Source organism: Muscardinus avellanarius (genome assembly GCF_963383645.1).
Source record: "Muscardinus avellanarius genome assembly, chromosome: 7".
Taxonomy (NCBI): domain Eukaryota; kingdom Metazoa; phylum Chordata; class Mammalia; order Rodentia; family Gliridae; genus Muscardinus; species Muscardinus avellanarius.
Window position 1 is genome coordinate 56,201,795 of NC_137793.1, and position 20,521 is coordinate 56,222,315.

Sequence of the window (20,521 nt, forward strand, 5' to 3'; positions counted from 1 at the left end):
TAGATTTGGCATTGTATACTAATCTGAAATTGTCACAGATGAAATAAATATGATGTGAAAATTGAAGAATATCAATAGAAATTATTTTACTATGGTTGAACTACATGTAGAATTTGATTAGACTTGGTTATTTTATTCTACCTCTAAAGGTTTATTTTAGGACAGTGAAATTACTTGAATGATTCAATGTAAATCTGTGAAAAAAACTGATAGAACTTTTACCCAGTTAAAAAAAAAATCTAGGCTGGGCCTGGTGGTGCACACCTGTAATTCCAGGACTTGGGAGGCTGAGACAGGAGAATTACAGGTTTTCAGCCAGCCTTCTCAATTTATCAAGGTCCTCCAGGTGGGATTTAGGGAGACCCTGTTTCAAAATATAAAATCGGGCTGGGGGTATAGCTCAGAGATAGTCAGTTCCATCCCCAGTACCACCAAAAACAGAAAAAAAAAATCTAGATTATATAAACATTACCTTCTGCAAGCATTATCCTCAACCAAAGAAGGAACATGCACTTTCATATTTATTAGGTACCATTTTAATAGAATAAGAGGAGCTATTTGTCTTGGATCAAGGAACATTACTTCCTGTTTATAAAATTTAAGTGTCAATTAGAAAGTTAAGATGAATATTTAGCTTTCAGAGTAATTACATAACCATAGCATGCTATGTCATCAGATTTTTCTTCATGAAAACATAAGTTTTATAAGGTACAGAAATACATAATCTTTCTGGTAATAGTCTTAGTTTTCATTGCTTCATATACTCTAAATATTGTTACTTTGGGTCAACAAAAATATTTATATTACTAGTGTTTATCCATTGTAAGATTCATAAAATTATCTTCCTATCACTTTGATTTTTTTAAATGTTAAAATTCATAGATAATAATTTAGAATCAGTAGTTTGTTTTTTGAGCTTTGGCTTTGCGAAGGTGGAAACAGGAACAGTAATAAAATGTTTTTTTTTTTTTTTTAAAGAAAGTAAAAACAACTAGCTGGAACTCACTTAAATTTTTTTTCAACCCCAAGACAGTAGTTATTCTCCTCTCAGAGGTTTTGTGGCTTCTTTGATTTCAACCATTTTCCGGACTGCACCTTTTCTATTTCCCCGTGATGATTATTTAGGTCATCTTTTTCTATAGCTTGGTAGATATAGATCCTCTGATTGGTTCACTACCCTTATTTCTGCCTTCATGTCCACTACTCCCAACTCTATGTCATGTGAATCAGGGGAGATGTTTGTGAGCCTGAAGCCCCAATGATTTCGCTTTAGTGCTGGGTTTCCTAGGCCAACCTCCATCCTCAGGCCTGCTGAAAACCATATTACCACTCTCTCCTGATGTATGCACTCTGCTCTAATGTGCCTATAACTTCTTACGCCCAAACGCGTTGATAGCACTGTCAAAGCTGGCGGAAGTGACTTGGAATCACTGTGAATGATGATTTCAAAAGCTTCACTAATAACTTCCTGAGGGAAATTTTGACTTCCTTAAAGTGAAGGACTTTTGGCTGCTTTTTACTTCTTTCTTCTTAACTCCAGCAGTCAGAGTTTATTTATAGCCAGTGACTGCCAAGCAGATACTTCATGGCTTGGTTTCAGGTTTTGAGCATGTGCAGGTGCACAGCTGCAGGACAGTGGAGATGACAGGATGTCTACTCCTGGTCCTGGATGTGTGAGGCAAAGCTGAAGCAGTACAGATTCACCCCTAGGCTCTTGCCTCCCTCCTTTTAGATTTTCCACATGTGTTCCTCCTCTCCCTTCCACATTTTCTCTACTTTCCCCAGCTAGTCAACTTTTCTTCCTTTTGGTTGCAGCATCGATAAGTGTTTCATTGAGGTTACCCATCTTGTTGACCTATAACTGGGTTAGACTCTCTTCTTTACACTCTCCTGTTATCCTGCCTGTTTTGCAACTTGGCACATGGTACCACAATGGTGGGTTAACCTGAGCTCTGGGAGGGTAGGCACCAGCTTGTCTACGTTGTATTGCTAGTGTTTATGGCAATGCCCAATGGTGCAGTCAGTATTTAACAAGGCCTGATGTTACTGAGCCCTCACTATGAGCAAAGTTCTGTGCTTGGGTTTTTCCTCATTAAGTCATCACAACTCTGAGAGCAGTTACTCTTAAATAATTTTTCAGAGGAGGAAATGAGACTGATAGAAATTATATAATTTGCCCATTGTAACACAACTAGAAAGCAGCAGAGCTGGAACTTGACTCCACATACCTGCTCTTAGTGAGTAGATAAGGTGTTGTGAAGATTCATTGGCCCAAATACATCCAGTACTTGCTGTATGCAGGGAATAAAGTATAATTATCTATTTGGTAAAGACAGACAATAAAGAAGTAAACACAGAAGATGGGTTCTCAATTGCTGTAAGGGCTAGGAAGAACATAAGGGCAGTGAGGGGTATGGGTGAGGTGGTGTGAGAGTGGATGAGACAGTGACTTGGATAAGGTGGCAGCTGAGGGATGGGCATGAGAAGGACAGGACAAGAAGGTCTGGGGAACAAATGAGAGCAAACTCGAGGGTCCAAAAGCTTGCTTTAGGTACAGCCACTGTGGCTGGAGCAGAGGAAGTTGGGGAGAAAATATTCATTTTTTAATATGGATGTAGAATTAAGCAAATTAATGGTTAAAACAACTAACTGCATTAACAGGTGTGAGTATAAGAGGAGAGGATGCAGGGGCCAGGTCCTGTAGGACTTGGGTAACAGGTTCACCTGCTACAGAGCCAAACCAGTACCTATGCATAGTGAAGACAGTGTCTTACTTTTGTTTTTCAATTTCAAATCAAGACATCAGTGTGTCGTGCAGACACCATGATAGATGACAATGAGGAATGCAGATGTGATAATGATAATGGCAAGTGGCTTTTGACCTCAGAGTCAGAGCTGTGGCCATTGCCGGGGGCAGCTGAGGGCCTGCTGGCCCTGACTGCAGAGGGCAGCAGCTCCTCTGTGCAGCCAAATGTCTTGGTTCCATGTGCTAAATCTGCCAGGTTTTCCAGAGAACCAGAAATCCAATATGTGAAGTTCCTTGATTTTAAAATGTTGGTTCAAGCTTTAAAGAACCAAACCATGGATAGATAAAATCCATGTATCTATTACCAGCCTGAAACATCTACTGAGAGTCCTAGGCTGTAATAAAAGAGATGTGTTGAAATAATGATGCATGTTAACTACATAGCTGCATGTGCAGTGTGGAGCCAATACCCAGTATAAGAAAGGTCCTTACTGTTAAGGCACTGTAATGTGTTTTAGTGGTTCCACCATTAATTTAGTTAACTAAATCTATAAAATAAATATTCTCTATTTTAAATGATTAATAAATGGTAGTTGCTATTTTTTGCCTATTAAGTTATTCACTTGTTTACTCTTAGTTTTGTACATTTTGTATTCATGTTATAAAAATTAACATTAGCTGGGTGCAGTGGTGTAGGTCTGTCATCCTGGCCACTTGTGAGGCTGAAACCAGGGGAATGTGTAAGTTCCAGGCCAGCCTGGGAAACTTAGTGAGACCTTGCCTGAAAATAAAAAAAAAGAATTGGAGTTGTAGCACTCCTGGGTTCAATCTCCATACCTGCAAAAATAAATTAATAAGCCGGGCGTGGTGACGCACGCTTGTAATCCCCGCGCTAGGGAGGCAGAGACAGGAGGATCACACAGGTTTGAAGCCAGCCTTGCTGGCTTAAAAGACCCTGTTGCCAAATAAAATATATATATTAAAAAAATATGTCTGGGAGTGTAGCCAGGAGGTAGAAGGGTTCCCTCCTTAGTACCACAAAAAAATTAATTAATAAGTAAATTATTTAATCAATTAAAAATAAATTTTTTAAAATAAACTTATATTTGGCAGAATTTATGTGATAAAATTAGCAAGGAATGAAGCTGAGCCTTGTGGAGATTTTGTTTTCTGTTTACTGTCCACTGTCTCTGCTCTGCTATCCCTGTTCCCCTTGCTTATTCTTGTGCTTGGCTTACTTTTGTGTCAAGTCCTCCTGGCTGGTTTTAGCAGCATGTATATAAGTAGCGAGAAACCATGGCATACATGCCATCCTGCACCAAAGAAGGTGGGAAATGTAGTTTTAAAAATGATGTTGTGTTGAGAAGTTTTTCATCAGTCTTAATGAAAAAATGAAACCTTGCCCAAAAGCAAGTTTTTTCTTTTCCCTATGGTTCGGGAAGTCATCTTTAGTATGGCCTAACTCAGGCAGTTTTGTATTACAAGAATCATGTTTGGTGTGTTGCAATCGTTGGCGGCAGTCTTGGGGAATTTTATTCATCGCAAGCATCTCCGTTGGTTCTGGCAACAGGTTGAGTTAATTACTTGTTCATGTACTTTTGGTCTCATCTCTGTTAAAACTGTGGAGCATCTTAGAGAGGAACACTGAGAGTAACAAAATACTTGAATATTTCTAATAGATTAAAGCTTTATAAAAACATTTTTCCCTAGGTTTTTTTCTATTGTTTTTGCGTTGTTTTAAAATGAGATCATTTTGTTGTATCATCAAGCTAGAGACTTGAAAATAAGCCCTTTTTTTGGTGGGGGAGTCTTATCTGTAAATACAATAATTGAGTCAATATTTCTATCTTAATTTTTTGTACAGATCATGGAGGAAACAAACACACAGATTGCCTGGCCATCAAAACTAAAGATCGGAGCCAAATCTAAGAAAGGTAAATTGCAAGGGAGAGAAATTGGCAGTTTTGACAGCTGAGGTGATGGAATTTTTGCAGGCTTACTAGGGAGAAAACCAGCCAAGCTGTATTCTTATCAGTTTTGTCTGAAAATATTTGTCAAATAACACTTTGGAAGGATCCTCACAATTAATACTATCTAGTTTTCCACAACAAAATATTTTAAGTATTAATATTATAATAGAAATGTTACAATATTATAACAACCTAGAATCTCAAGGATATCCATTCACTCAGCTATGAGTCAAGGAAACACTGCATATAATAATGTGTTTTCAACACTTAAACTCCCATCGTTACGCTTTAGAGTTCTCTTTTTTATTTACTACAAAGATTTGATAGCTGCTTCCCCACTTCAATGTGATACAAACTTTAGATTTCCGTGTGTGTGTGTGTGTGTGTGTGTGTGTGTGTGTGTGTGTGTGTGTGTGGTGTTTTACTGGGGATTGAACCCAGGGGTATTCTACCTACATCCTCTTGCCCAGCCCTTCTTTTGTTTGTTTTGATACAATGTCTCACTAGGTTGCTGAGAATCTCACTGTATTGCTAAAGTTCTTTAATCTTCTGTCTCAGCCTCCCAGGTCCTGGGATCATAGGCCACCCCACCTAGCTAGATTTCCTTTCTAGAGTGCTGCTTTTGCTCCCCTGGGACAGTGAAGACTCTACCAGATTTCCTCAGGCTGAGCATTTCCTTTGCTAGTTCTCTGTCTTACCCTTCAGGACACTAGCCAATTCACAATGGTTGGAATGAAAGTATAGCCTTCCTTAGGGATTTTCCTTCTCCCCTTTTAAGATTACATAGTATTTTCAAATATGATCTGTCAGTATACATTTTTCTGGATTTTTTAAAAGCTTGACCTCAGTTTCAACAACTTTGTTGTGTATATTTCTTTAAGACGGGTACAAATGCATGTAGTCATCAGGAGATAATGATAAATACCATGCAACAATTCAAATGCAGTGATTGTGTAAGCTGTGCTATCCCCTGTGGTCTGGTTCTTCTGTTAATGTTTAGTTTTATTGTTAATGTTTAGTTTTATATTGTTGTCCCTTCCCACTAGGACTTTTATTGTTAAATGATAGTAAGTACTACACAATTTCTCAATTTTCTTTCTTATTTTAGTCCAGATTTTTGTTCTTTTAACTTCATTTTATTAGAGTTACTCATCACATGGAATTATCTTATACAAACTCTGATCTTGTTACCTTTTAGTTTGTGATCATAATGGCAAGAAATTGGGAATTAAGTGCTAAGCAGTCATAAAAAACATGGTAAATTTTCACATGTAATTCCATATCTTTGTCAAACCTTATATTTGTCAGTTGCTATAGAATTTGTTCTTAATTAATTTTCAGTAACTTTAATGAAATTTTGGGGCATTTTGTACTATTCTACAAAGAAACTTTGCCATTAGTGGGCTATTTACCTGTCTTTTTATGGCTGTTTATTTTTTTATTTTTTTATTTTTTTGTAATGGTCACACTTTATTACAGGTTCGAACCTGGACCCAAGCGCATCTGTCTCAACAGAGTTAGCAAGGGCCCCAATTCCAGCAAAAGGGGTGCCTTATATACTACTATTTTGCAAGTCATTCTTATTACATCAGCCTTAACATTCTTAACACTTACAACTTCTATATTTTATTTATTTATTTATTTATTTATTATTATTTTTTAATTGGTGCATTGTAATCATATATCACATTGGAATACAAGACTTGAGAGGATATACAAGCACACATCATCCAATTAGCCTTCATCCAGCCCCCATCCCATTCTCTCCCCCTCCCTTGATCCCATGCTTGTTTGGTGATTAACTTTGATACATTTGTTTATGTACCTCCTGCATTTTAAAGAGGCTCCATCCTCCCCTATTCCATACCCTCTGATTGGTCACTTTAGTTGCTTCACTATAGGGCCCTTTCTATAACTTGACCTCTTCCTGTTGCCCGTTTCCTCCTAGTTTTTGCTGATTAGGGGAAGCATCTGATTTTTATTTTCTGTGATATTTCTCTGTGCATGCTGTGTTGCAAGTACTGATCCCACTCTTGACGGCCTCAGAAGTGGCCTGGCTACCCGGTGGACTGATCCAGACCTCGCTGGCTCAAGCAGCGGCCTTGCCTCATGGGAGGCCCTGATTCTGGTCTCGCTGGCCCTGACACCAGCCTAACCCAATCCCGGCCTCGGAGGTCCCAGTAGCAGCCTTGCCTCCTGTCAGGCTCCAATGCTGGCCGTTGGCCCCGGCATCGGCCTAACCCCTCGGCAGGCTCTGATCCCAACCTCGGAGGCCCTAGCACCGGCCTTGCCTCACAGCAGGCTCCAATGATGGCCTCGCTGGCCCCAGCACCGGTCTAACCCCTTCTATGGCTGTTTAAAAGTCCTTCGTCTACTACTTGTGTAAATTGAAACTTGAACATAAACTGGACTCTCTTTTATTGCCAGGTATCTTTATTTAAAGAATGAAATGAACTTTATTACTTACCTAATAACAGTGAAATTTAATCAGTTCCCCCAAGGAAACATGAATTGAAACAATCCCAAATAAGTTTGGATGGCTTATCCTCTTGCAACATCCATGTAAGAAAACAATCACCTTGTAGCATTCTATTACAGTTCCTCTATTGTTTGAGAAACTAAGAACTGATTAAATTTTTACTCAAAATGTGGTTATAACTTCAGAGATTACAGGAAATATTGGAGATGATGAATAGACTATTTTTAGGCTCTTAGATTTTTGTTTGTTTGTTTGTTTGTTTGTTTTTGCCATTGGCACACCCAGCTCTTTCAGAATCGCCAACGATGTCCCACATTTCTATTGTGTATGTTTTGCTTTGGAAATAAAAATGTTTCACCAGTATATCTAAGAGTATTTGGAATAAGTTTCACATGGTGAAAGTTAACCTTTGGAGTTGTGCCTAAGAATTGATCCCTCCGGGCTCAGGTCTACAGACTTCAGTTTATTTTTTATTATTTATGAAGTGCTCTGAATGTGCATAGTACTGCACAGTGAATGGAAAGAATGTGCCAAGAATGAACTAGGAAGGGTGAAAGAATCAAAAGTTTGCCTCTGAGGAATTTACTGTTCAGAATTTACTTGATTGCACTTTTCATGTAAACACATAGCTGCTGAATCAGTTTTTGGCTAACATCTCTGTTAGCCAATTTTAAATTTAAAGATAAAGTTTGTTTGGCTATAATTTATAGTTAGTTAAATGAAAATGGCAAGAGGAATTTAGAATGTAATTATTTACTGTTTCATCTGATGTGGCTCTTTCCTCCTGCCCCTCAATATTGTAGGAGGAAGAGATGGTCTTTAAGTCGTCTTCATTCTCAACTATTATTATTTAAGAGACCAAAGCAGATGAATGTATTTAAAGACTATGCCATGTTTGGGATGATTATTTAATTCTAAATTCCATGCTGATGTGAAGATTTGGAATATATATCAATCTCCGTACTGTGCTAGGGAACAACACACTCATGGGATTGCATAATCCTCACAATGCTTACTGGTTGAATATCTGAGCCTAGACAGACTTGTTTCATGACCACTCTTAACACATTCTGCCCACAAACCTTATTACAGTCTACTCTTACTTTTCAAATTAGTTTCCAGTATCTCTGCTTAACCTCTATGGTTGAACCATTAATCCTTTCTTAGAGTGGCCATATGAGTAGCCAGCTATTTGGCTGCCATGGTTAAGGTGCTGGTAAGATACTTCCTGAGAGGCAAAAAGCCATCACTCTTAATTTACCATAAGTTAAGAAATCCAAATTCTTCTCTAGAGATTCTACCCAGCAGTTCTTGGAGTAGTACTGGGAATCCATTTATTTAATGTACCTGTAGTTGTTATTATAGTAAAACTGAATATGGAAAACATCTCATCACCAGATGTAGAACTATCATGATTTAGTTACTAAGAATGTGACAGTGGAGCCAGGTGTGATAGTGCATGCTTGTAATCCCAAAACTTGGGAGGCTGAGACAGGAGAATTGCAGGTTCATGGCCAGCCTCAGCAACCTAGGATATTCTACAAAGTAGACTCTGTTTCAAATAAAAATTAAATAGGGCTTGGGGGGGGTGAAGTTCAGAGGGAAAATGCCCCTGAGTTTCATTCTAATAACCCCCCCAAAAAAATGTGGCAGGCAGCAGATAATCACCACTATTGAAAAATAGGCCAAGCTCTTAAACAATTGCTTCTTGGCATCCAAAGAACTGCACTGTTAGGGATTTGTGGCACATTTCTTTTATCTTCACAGTCAGTTAACATGGTTAAATTTAGAATGATGATAACTTTGTTCTGTGCCTATGCTAAATATAATTTTGAGCAAAAGAACATTTGGTCTTTATCCTCTCTCTATCCTTTTTCTTCCTTTCTATACCTTCCCATCCTTTCTTCTTCTTGCCCTTTTCCCCTGTCGCTCCCCTTGCATTTACCTTTGACCATATTGTAGACAGATTATAGTGTGTGGGGGGTGGAGGAGTAATAGAAATATTTTCATTTATGTAGTGTATTTTAAAGAAGTGCATGTTTTGTGGTATAAATCAAGATACACAGATTTTTTTTTAAATCTTAGTGTTTGAAATGAGGATGAATCCTCATTAAAGCCAGAAATAATTAGTAACTTAAGATTAAAGATAGTGGGCATTTTTTTTATGCTTTTATGTTGACAGTGACATACATGCACACATCATTTGATACTCCACCGCCACCCCATTTCTCTCCTCCACAATACAAAGTACCCAGATTAACCTTGGCATATTCACATGTATATACATATTCCATGGTAGAATTTCCATTAATGAACCTTAGTCTTTCTCCTCCCCTACTCTTCCTCCCTGGCTCAGTGAGGTTTCTCATTCATTATTTGAAGTCCCTCTGGTATCCCAATTATTCCCTAGCTTATGTATATTAGAGAAAATGCATGACTCTTTGCTTTTTGTGATTGGCTAATCTTAATGTTCTCCACATCCTTCCATCTTCTTGCAAATGACATTTTTCTTCTTTATTGCTGAGTGTAATTACATTGTGTGTTTTTCATAATTTTGTAATCCATTTATCTGTTGATGGACACCTTGGTTGGTTTCATAATTTGGCTATTGTGAATTGTGCTGCTATAAGCATGGGTATGCATATATTACTGTAGTTCTCTGATTTCAACCCCTTTGGAAAGCTACCCAGGAATAGTATAGTCAGATCATATATGGTGGATCTGTTTCCAGTTTTCTAAAGAATCTCCATATTGATCTCCATAGTGCCTGAACTAGTTTCCACTCCCACCAGGAGTGTAAAAGAATTCCTATTTCCCCACATTCTTTCCAACATTTATTGTTACTTGACTTTCTTATGAGTGCTGTTCTGATTGAGTTAGATGGAATCTCAGAGTAGTTTTGATTTTCATCTTTCTATTTGCTAATGATGTTGAACATTTTTTTATGTATCTTGACCATTTGTATCTCTTCTTTTGTGAAATATCTATTCAATTCAGTTGCCCATTTTTTAATTGGGTTATTTGTTTTTCTGGTGTAGTCTTTTAAATTCTTTGTATATCCTGGATATCAGTGCTCTGTCAGAGGATAGCTGGTAAAGATCTCCTATTCTGTAAGCTTTCTCTTTAGGCTCTTAATTATTTTCTTTGATGAGCAGAAACTTTTTAGTTTGATGCCATCCCACATATTGATTTTTTAAAATTTCCTGAGCTTTGGAGATCTTGTTGATAAAGTTTCCACCTGTGCCTATATGTTGGAGTGTTGAACCTATGACCTCCTCTAATAGCTTTACAGACTCTGGTCTAACTTCCAGGTCTTTGATCCATCTTGGTTTGATCCTGTGCAGGGTGAAAGATCAAGAATTAGTTTCATTTTTCTGCAAATGCCACTTTTCCAAGCACCATTTGTTGAAAAGTCTGTCCTTTCTCTAACATATGGATTTGGCTCCTTTGTCCAAGATCAACTGACTATAAGTGTATGGATTTGTTTCTGTATCTTCTGTTCTGTTCCATTGGTCCATGTGCCTATTTTTGTGCTGATACCATGCCATTTTATTATTATTGCTTTGTAATATAATTTAAAGTCAGGAATTGTGATACCCTTCACATGGTTCATATTGCTGAATATTCCTTTGGCTGTTCTGGGTCCATTGTTTCTCCACATGAAATTCACGACAGATTTCTCTAGGTCTGTGAAGAATGACATTGGTATTTTTATAGGAATTGCATTGACACTATAGATCATTTTTTGATATAGTGGCCATTTTGATGATATTTATTCTGCCTATCCAAGAGCAAAGGAGATCTTCCCATCTTCCAAGGTATTCTTAGATTTCTTTCTTTGGTGTTTTACAATTTTCATTTTAGAGGTCTTTTGCTTCTTTGATTAGGTTTATTCCAAGGTATTTTACTTGTTTTGAGGTTATTGTGAATAGAATTGTTTTCTGAATTTTTTTCTCCATGGACATGGTTGTCATATAGAAAAGTTGCTCATTTTTAGCTCTATGTGGTGGTGCATGCTTTTAATCCCAGCATTCAGAAAGCTGAGATCGGAGGATCGTGGTTTGAGGATAGCCTCAGCTACTTAGTGAGGTCCTCTGCAACTTAGTGAGAGCCTGTTTCAAAAATAAAGAATAAAAAATAGGACAGGGGGTGTAGCTCGGAGGTCAAATGCCCCTGGGTTCCATCCCCAGACCCACACACACAAAAAAAAGGAAAGTTACTCATTTTTAAGGTTTATTTTTTTTTAATCCTGCTACTTTGATGAAGTCACTGTTAATTAGGTCCAGTAGTCTTTTGTTTGAGTTTGTTAGGTCTTCTAGATATACAGTTATGTCATCTGCAGAGATAATTTTAATTCTTTTTTTCTATTTGAATTATTTTGATACTCTCTTGTCTTACTGCTCTGGCAAGAGTCTTGAAGAATATATTGAAAAGGAGTGGTGATGGTGAGCATCCTTGTCTTGTTCCTCACTTTAGAAGGAATTTCTTCACGTTTTCTCTGTTCAATATGATGTTGACTTTGGGTTTATTGTACATTGCTTTAATTATATTGAGATGCTTTCCTTCTATTCCAATTTTCTGCATTTTTTTTGTGGTACTGGGGTTCCTGGAAGCCCTTGTACATCGGGCTACACTCCCAGACATATTTTATACTTTTGGAAACAGGGTCGCCTAAGCCAGCGCAGCTGGCTTCGAACCTGCACAATCCTCCTGTCTCCACCTCCCAAACACGGGGATTACAAGCGTGTGCCACTACACCTGGCCCTGCAATGGTTTTAATATTTTGTCAAATGCCTTTTCAGCATCTATTGATATAAATAACATATATTGATTTGAGTAAGTTGAACTGACCTTACTTTCCTGGGATGAAACTTACTTGGTCATGGTGTACAATTTTCTTGATGTGGTTTTGAATGCACATAGCCAGTATTGTGTTTAGAATTCTTGCATGTATGTTTATTAGTGACATTGATCTATAATTTTCTTTTCCTGATGTGTCTTTATTATTATTTTTATATTAATGTGATAGTGGCTTCCTAAAAGGAGCTTGGGAGAATTCCATCTCTTTTGATGTCATGGGATAACTTGTGAAGTATTGAGTTTACTTCTTTTCTAAAAGTTTTGTAGAATTCAGCTGAAAACCTGTCTGGACCTGGGCTTTTCTTTGATGCAAGAATTTTTATTCCTGTTTCTATTTTTTTGCTTGCTATTGGTTGATTTAGATTTTCTGTATCCTCTTGGTTCAGTTTAGGTGGGTTATATGTGTTTAGAAATCTATAGATTTCTTCTATGTTTTTGAGTTTACTGGAATATAAATTTTCAAAATAGTTTCTGATGATCCTCTGAATTTCCCCACTATCGATGGAGATATCTTCTTTTTTATTTCTGATTTTAATAATTTGGGTTGATTCTCTCCTTTTGGTTAGTTTGGCTAGGGGTTTGTCAATTTTGTTAATCTTTTCAAAGAACCAGGGATTTTTTGTTTGTTTGTTTGTTTGTTTTTTAATACTAGGGTTCCTGGAAGCCTTTCTACCTCCGGGCTACACTCCCAGACCTATTTTTTTATATATTTTTATTTGGAAACAGGGTCTCTTAAGCCAGCATGGCTGGCTTCGAACCTGCACGATACTCCTGTCTCCACCTCCCAAGAACGGGGATTACAAGCGTGGGCCACCACGCCCAGTGCTAAGAACCAGCTTTTTGATTTATTGATCCTTTGTATTGTTTCTGCTCTGATTTTAATTATTTTTTGCCTTCTTCTAACTTTGGAATTAGAATGTTTCTGTTTTTTTAGGTCCTTAAGGTGTGTCATTAGATTATGTGGTGAATTTCTGTTGTATGTGGTCACTTAGTGCTATAAATTTTTCTCTTAACACCACCTTCAAAGTGTCCCATAGATTTTGGCCTGCCATGTCTCTATTTTCATTTGATTCCAGGTATTTTTATTTCTCTTCTTATTTTTGCTTTTATCCAATTCTCATTCAAGAGTGTATTATTCAATATTTATGTATTGATGTAATTTCCTTTTGTCTTCCTGTTGTTGATTTCTACTTTCATTTTATTGTAATCTGAAAAGATTCAGGGCAGTATATTACATCTTGTGAATTTGCTGGTGCTTACAATATGATCTCGTTTGGAGAAGGTTCTATGGGCAGCTGAAAAGAATATGTATTCAGCTGTTGCTGGTTGAAATATTCTGTATATGACTCTTAGGTTCATTTGGTTTATAGTGTTCTATAGGTCTGAAGAATTTTTTTCTCACCTTTTGTCTGGAGGTTCAATATAGTGGCATGCGTGGTGTTTTTAAGTCCCCCAATATTGTATTGGGGTCTACTTAAGACCTAATGTAGCAAAGAGTTTGTTTTACATATGTGGGTGCACCCTTATTTGGGATGTAAATATTTATGATCATTATATCTTCATGCTGGATTGTTCCTTTATTAATAATTATTATTCTACTTTGCCTCTTCTGATGTGTTTTAGCTTTAAGTCTTTCTTTTTATTTATTTTTTTTATTTTTGGCAGTATTGGGGTTTGAACCTAAGGGCATCTACCTCTGAGCTGCACCCGTAGCTCTATTTTTTTTTTTTATTCTTTATTTTGAAACAGACTCTCACTGAGTTGTAGAGGGCCTCACTAAGGAGCTGAGGCTAGCCACAAACATGTGATCCTCCTGACTCAGCCTTCCAAGTACTGGGATTGCAAGTATGTGACATCATGGCTGCTTAAAGTCTTGTTTTATCAGATATCAGTGTTGCTACCCCTGCTTGTTTTAGGTCTCCATTTGCATGGTCTTTTTCCCATCCTTTCACATGTAGCCTCTGGATATCTTTGGCTATAAGGTGAGTTCCTTGCAAGCAACATATAGTTAAATTATGTTTTTTAATCCACATTGCCAGTCTCTGTCTTTAAATTAGAGAGTTAAGCCTTTTGATGTTCAGTATTGTTTCCTGTCAATTTTTTTTTGTTCTATATTCTGTTCGTTATAGTGTTATTTCTTCTTTGCTTAGTTGCCCGCCTGCTGGAATTTATTTCTTTCTCTGGTTTTGGAATTTGCTTCTCTTTTCTTTTTATAATTTATTTCTTTAAGTATTTTCTCTAGTGTTGGCTTAGTAGTCATGAATTTTTTACATGTTTGCTTATCTTGGAATGTTTTTATTTCTTCATCAGTTTTGAATTATATCTTTGCTGGATATAGAAGTCTTGATTAGAAGTTATTTTCTTCCAGTGTTTGGAGTACTTCATACCAGTCCCTCCTGACATTCATGACTTTAGTTGAGAAGTCTGGAGTGATTTTTATTTTTACATTTTTGCCTCTCAATGTCACCCTTTCTTTTGTTCTCATTGCTTATAAGAATTCTTCTTGGCCTCTATATTAGTCTTTTTGATTATTATATGGCATGGAAAGAGTCTTCTTTGATCTTTTCTTAATGGTGTTCTGTATGTTTCCTGCATGTGAATTTCCAAGTCTTTTTATATGTTTGGAAAATTCTCTGAAATTACTTCTCTTAAGAGATTACAGATACCTTTGTTTTGTGCCTCTATCCCTTCTTCAATGCCTTTTATCCGTAAGTCAGGAATTTTGTATTGTCTCATAATTGTTAGATGTTTAGGTTGTGTTGTAATGTCTTATGTATACTGTTAATTGTTCTTCTAGTTTTGAATGAACTGTGTTCTATTGGTGATACCCTGTTTTCCATGTCTTCTACCCTACTAGAATTTTTTTCTATTACGGTCTTCAGTTATTTTATTGACTAATTAATTTCATTCATGACCTCTTCCTGTTTCTTTTTTAATATCTCAATTTCCTTCTTCATTTCCTGTATACTTTCTCTGAGGCCTTTCATCATATTGAAGATCAAAATTCGGATTTCTTGCATTTTTTTTGTAGATCAGTATTGATGATCTCCCTTTTGGTTGAGATTTGGGAATTTATTTTTTCCTCACTATTCCTTGCTCTCATATTTTCAAATTTCTCAGGTATGTGTTTCCATTGTCTTGGCATCTTCCTCTTAGTGTGTGAGTCCTATGTTTATTTGCTTCCCCTTAATAATAAGGTCTGTGCTGGGAATATATATTCATTCTTATAAATCTGACTCATATATTCAAACTTCTGAGTTTGTCCCACAGAGCCTCTTTAACTATATATAGTTCTTAGTGCAGGTAAGCAGGAGTCTCTGATTAGCTACAGGTCACTGTGCTTTTCTTGCCCAGACTCCACAGGGCCAGAGACTATGATATGCTATTCAGGGCCTGCAGCCTGCTGGTTGAGACTTAATGTACCCCAGAGACCATTGCTGCATTGCTGCTTGCAAGCCTGTGATACCGCAGAGTGATGACCTCCAGCCTCTGAATAGTGAGCTTAGGCTCAGCAAAGCCAGTGATTTTTATTGGTATGTTCTGAACTTATGGTCCAGTTTGCTGAGCTTTGATGGCCTCTGAGACTCTACTTCATATCTGCTTGCTATGGTCATGTGAGGTACTTTCAGTCACTAGCCTCCATGCATGCCAGGTACAAACTCTGCTGGCAGAGAAAGTATTGAATTCCCAGCTTTTGGCTGTGATCAAGTGATACCCAAGCTACTTGGTGCAGTGTGTCTGATATGATGCTGCTGCCGCTTTCTACCCAAAGCCCAAGATCTGACAGGAAGAGAATGCATGGTTCTAAGTTGGGGGCGTGGGAGGCTGAGTTCCTTAGCCTCAGGGACACCACTCCTGGGGGCCCTTGCTGGCTTCTGGTGCTAGTGCTTTGTGGTGCCCAAACATGGCCAGGTGCAAGTTCATTCTTTCTGAGCCTGCCACTCAGCAGACTGAGCTATTTCTGTCTAACACCACTGTTTGTTGTCCCACGGCGATCCCTGGAGATACTATAATGGTTTCACAAACTGCGGACTGCAGTTCCCTCCTGTTTATCTGTTGAATGGTAGGTTGCACTTCTGCATCCTTCATAGGAATGGTTTGCAAGGCCCTGTGAGTCTATTTTCTTGCCCTGTAAGTCCCTGTGACTGGGCATAGCCAGATTCCCATGCTGGAATGATTTGTTAACTTACAGTTGATGGCTGCTGCTCTGGATCGCTGCCAAAAGAGATGGGTTCAGCTGTCGCCATGGTATCCAACCGGATCATCTGATCTGCCTGGTCCCTGCGAGCACGTGGTGGAGTGCTGATCACTTCTACAGATGATCTGTAGTCAGCCTCATAACAATCCACAGTTTCTTCCCGGGGTCTCTGGAAGCAGCTGCCAGTTCCTCCAGCACAGCATGATCTAGATGACACTATACAGCTCTCCCATCTCCGCTCCCCAGATAGGATGTGGAGTGATATACAGGTCTCTACTCTTTATTCTGGTTCTGGTTCCACCACTTTTCAACTTTCTTTTTTTGTTGTTGTTGAGTTAGTTGTTTTTTTGGTTGTTGTTGTTTTATTGGGGGGGGGGGGTGCTGCTTTTCTTCTGTTATCCAAAAGCAGTCTTTCCAGTAGTTGAGTTTCAAATCTCAGTGCACTTGAATCCTGCTGTCTCACTCTAAGTCACCATCTTAGTTTGATAGTGGACATTTAAATAGATGACTCTAGGATTGTCTCAGTGGGGGTCATGATTGAGAAAAACAAAGCAATACCTAGTGCCTCTTTTGTACAACACAAATTGATTTTGTATATTAAGGAATAAAACATTTCAAATTCTTAAAGTCAGAATAGCTGAACTGTCTTCATAGAAAATCTTGAGGTTTATGCTTCTGAAATCAGTATTTAAGGATTAGGTTATTTAGTAGAGTACAACTTTACTAACATAGAATGCCTATAGGCACTTGTTAAGTTTTTTAATATGCTATTCTGAATCACAGCCTGTTTTAAAATAAATGCAGATTACAATAGCATCTTGAAGAAGTTTGATCATGTTCCCAGGTAGAATTCCTGCCAGACCTGCCTTAATAGATAGATAAAAGTGAAAAGTGATAAAAGCAATTTGTAATGAGAATTTATCAGAATGGAATAATTATGCTGTGAACTCCATGATGCTATATGAATTTGTTCTCTTAAATAATGTAAATATTTTTCTTACAAACTCTTTTTGCTCTTAATTTGCTCATCAGTCTCTTTCTTCTTAGATTGGCAAAGGTAAATGTGAGAAAAAACTGTTTAAAGTTTTTATTCCAAATTTCAACTAAACAAGGTCAACATTAATGAAGCTTTATTGTAGAGTTAAACAAAGTGATAGAAATAGGCCTTTGAAAGTGGTCATCAGATGAAGACTGAAATACCTTAGGGTGAGCAGGAATGAAACGTTGACTGATTGCTTGGCATATCCTGGTTTGGGTGAAACCTGGTACCAAGTTTGGCTCTTTTCTTTCTCCCTGAATAAACAAAAAATTACTCAAAATTCCATGAAATTTTATTTTTAGATATATTTCATCAGAAGAAATGTATCTAATTGAAAACTTCAGCTTGAAAGAAACTTTAGAAAACTGCAGTTTTTTCCAGAGGAAAAGGATATTGTTGAATGTATACACACTTGGAGTAGTCAGTGGAAGCCTTTGTGCAGCAGTGCTCAAAGGTCAGACATGGGATGGTGTGAGATGTTGGACAAAGTGTTTCCTGTGGTGGGCTGCAATCTGTTGGGGTATCTAAAGTTAATTTAGTTAGTTATAACCAGCCCAAAATACTCCCAACTAAATTAGAAAAGAAAACAGAGTGTAAGGAATATTATCTAATGAAACTATCAGTCGTACATGTCACTGCTTGTGTATGTGCGATGTAACATGGGTGACAAAGAGAGGCTGTAGAGCAGGGTAGTGTATGGTTAGTCCTCTAGAGGATAAAGTTCAAACAGAGTTTGTTGATTACTGTGTCCCTAGTGCTTTGTTCAACATATAGTTGGCACTTGGTGGATATTTATAAATCACCAGATTTTTATCTGTCCTTATGTTAAACAACTTCTGGAAGATGGATTTAGGAGGAAAATATGTTCATAATTTGTTATAAATTGTTTAGACAGATTTTGTTACATAGACCAATGGAGCAGGTTAGAAGACTCAGAAACAAAACCACACACTCACAGCCAACTGATATTTGACAAAGGGGCCAAAAACATACAATGGAAAAAAGACAGTCTGTTCAAAAAATAGTGTTGGTAAAACTGGCTATCCATATGCAGAAAAATGGAATTAAATCCCACCTTCTCACCCTGCACAAAAGTCAATTCAAGATGGAACTTGAATCTTGAAGAGGAACTTGAAGAGGGCATAGGTCCAACACTGCAGTACATTGGCACATATAATAACTTTCTCAACAAGACCCCAGAGTCACAAGAAACAAAAAGGTGAATCAATATGTGGGACTGCATGAAGCTGAAGAGCTTCTGTTCAGCAAAGGAAACTGCCAAGATCCTCAACTGAGAGCCAACAGAATTGGAAAAGATTTTTGCCACCTATTCCTCAGACAGAGGACTAATATCTAGAATATACAGAGAGCTCAAGAAACTCAACACCAGAAAAACAAATACTCCAATTAAAAAATTGGCAAGTGAACTTAATAGATACTTCACAAAAGAACAAATTCAAATGGCCAATAAATACATGAAAAAATGCTCAACATCATTGGCAATCAGAGATGCAAATCAAAACTACCCTGAGATTTCACCTAACTTCAACTATAATGGCAGTCATTCAAAACACAAACAACAACAGATGCTGGCAAGAATGTGGAGAAGTGGGAACTCTAAAACATTGTTGGTGGGATTGCAAACTAGTGCAACCACTTTGGAAAACATTATGGAGGATCCTCAGAAGAATGGGAACACATCTACCATTTGACCCAGCAATACTACTTCTGGGTATCTATCCAAAAGAAAGAAAACCAAACTGTCACACTAATCCTTGCGTATCTATGTTCATAGCTGCACAATTCACCATTGCCAAAGTATGGAACCAGCCAAGATGTCCATCAATGGATGAATGGATTACAAAACTATGGGATATGTACACAATGGAGTTTCACTCAGCCATAAAAAAACATACAATTACAGCATTTTCAGGGAAATGTATTTGAACTGGAGGACATTATGCTGAGCAATTAGTCAGTTGCAAAAAGTAAGGAATTGGATGCTTTCACTAATATGTGAAAGCTAAAGTGAAATGGGTCATAAGGAGGAGCTCCAGGTGAAAAAGGAGAACCTATAGAGGAGCAAATAAGGCAATCTGACTGAGGAGATGGGAGGTGAGGGGAAAAAAGCTCTCTGAGGCACATGGTGTATTTAGACAGAAGTATCGATATCAATCATTAAGCCAAGCATGGGAGAATGAGGGTTAGGAAGGGAAGGGGATGGGGATTGAATGGGGGCTCACTGGGTGATGTGTGCAAGTATGTTTACACAAGTTTTTTTTTTTATCCCACTATGATGTACAAATATAATGCACCAAAAATAAATAACTAAAAAAATAAAGTATATAAAATAAAAGTTATGTCTATATAGATATTTCACATAGAGGCCTATAGAAGCTTTATTCATGATTATTAAAACTTGGAACCACTAATATGTCCTTTAATAGGAATAGACAAACATGCTACTTTCATACAATGAAATATTGCTTGGCGCTAGAAAGAATGAGCTGTTAAGCCATGCAAGTACGCGGAGGAATATTAAATGTGTACTACTGGCCAGGCATGGTGGTGCATGCTTGTAATTTCCACGCTTGGGAGGCGGAGACAAGAGGATCAGGCTGTTTCGAAGCCAGCCCCGCTGGCTTAAGAGACCCTATTTCCAAAAATAAAAAAGTATAAAATAGGTCTGGGAGTGTAGCCTGGAGGTACAAGGGCTTCCAGGAACTCCAGTACCACCAAAAAATAAAAATAAAAATAAGCGTACTACTAAATGAAAGAAGCTAATTGAAAAGGGCTACAATACTGTATGATTATAGCTATCTAACATTCTAGGAAAAGCAAAACCATGCAGATACTAAAAAGATCAGTGGTTGCCAGGGTTTTAAGAAGAGGGGTGAATAGGTAGAACACATAAGGTTATTTGGTATGTGAAATTACTCTTTATGATCTATAATGATGGACATGTGTCATTATGCATTTGTTAAAACTCATGGAATAGATTCTGATATTGACAGTGGGAGATCTATACCCATATGGGTGAGGGGCAAAGAGAATACTTTGGACTTCTCACTAAGATTTGCTAAAAAATAATGTCTGTGTTAAAAAAAATAGTCATAGATATTAGCATGACACTTTTACCAGCATTTTAAAGTACCTGTGAAGATTGTGATCAATAATAACTTAGTCTTTAAGAAGAGGGTACTTTTTAAAGGTATATAAAAGGGAAATT

The 20,521-nt window shown here is 37.5% G+C and overlaps 1 protein-coding gene across 1 annotated transcript in view; it reads left to right on the forward strand.

Moving 5' to 3' along the window:
• Window positions 1-20,521, forward strand: part of BICC1 (BicC family RNA binding protein 1) — a gene marked incomplete at its 3' end in the record, with an annotated part of 354,822 nt that overhangs the window by 215,012 nt on the left and 119,289 nt on the right. The window contains exon 3 of the mRNA XM_080698910.1: window positions 4,611-4,680. Within this exon, the coding sequence (XP_080555036.1) occupies window positions 4,611-4,680 (70 nt within the window). The remainder of the gene's footprint in view (window positions 1-4,610; window positions 4,681-20,521) is intronic.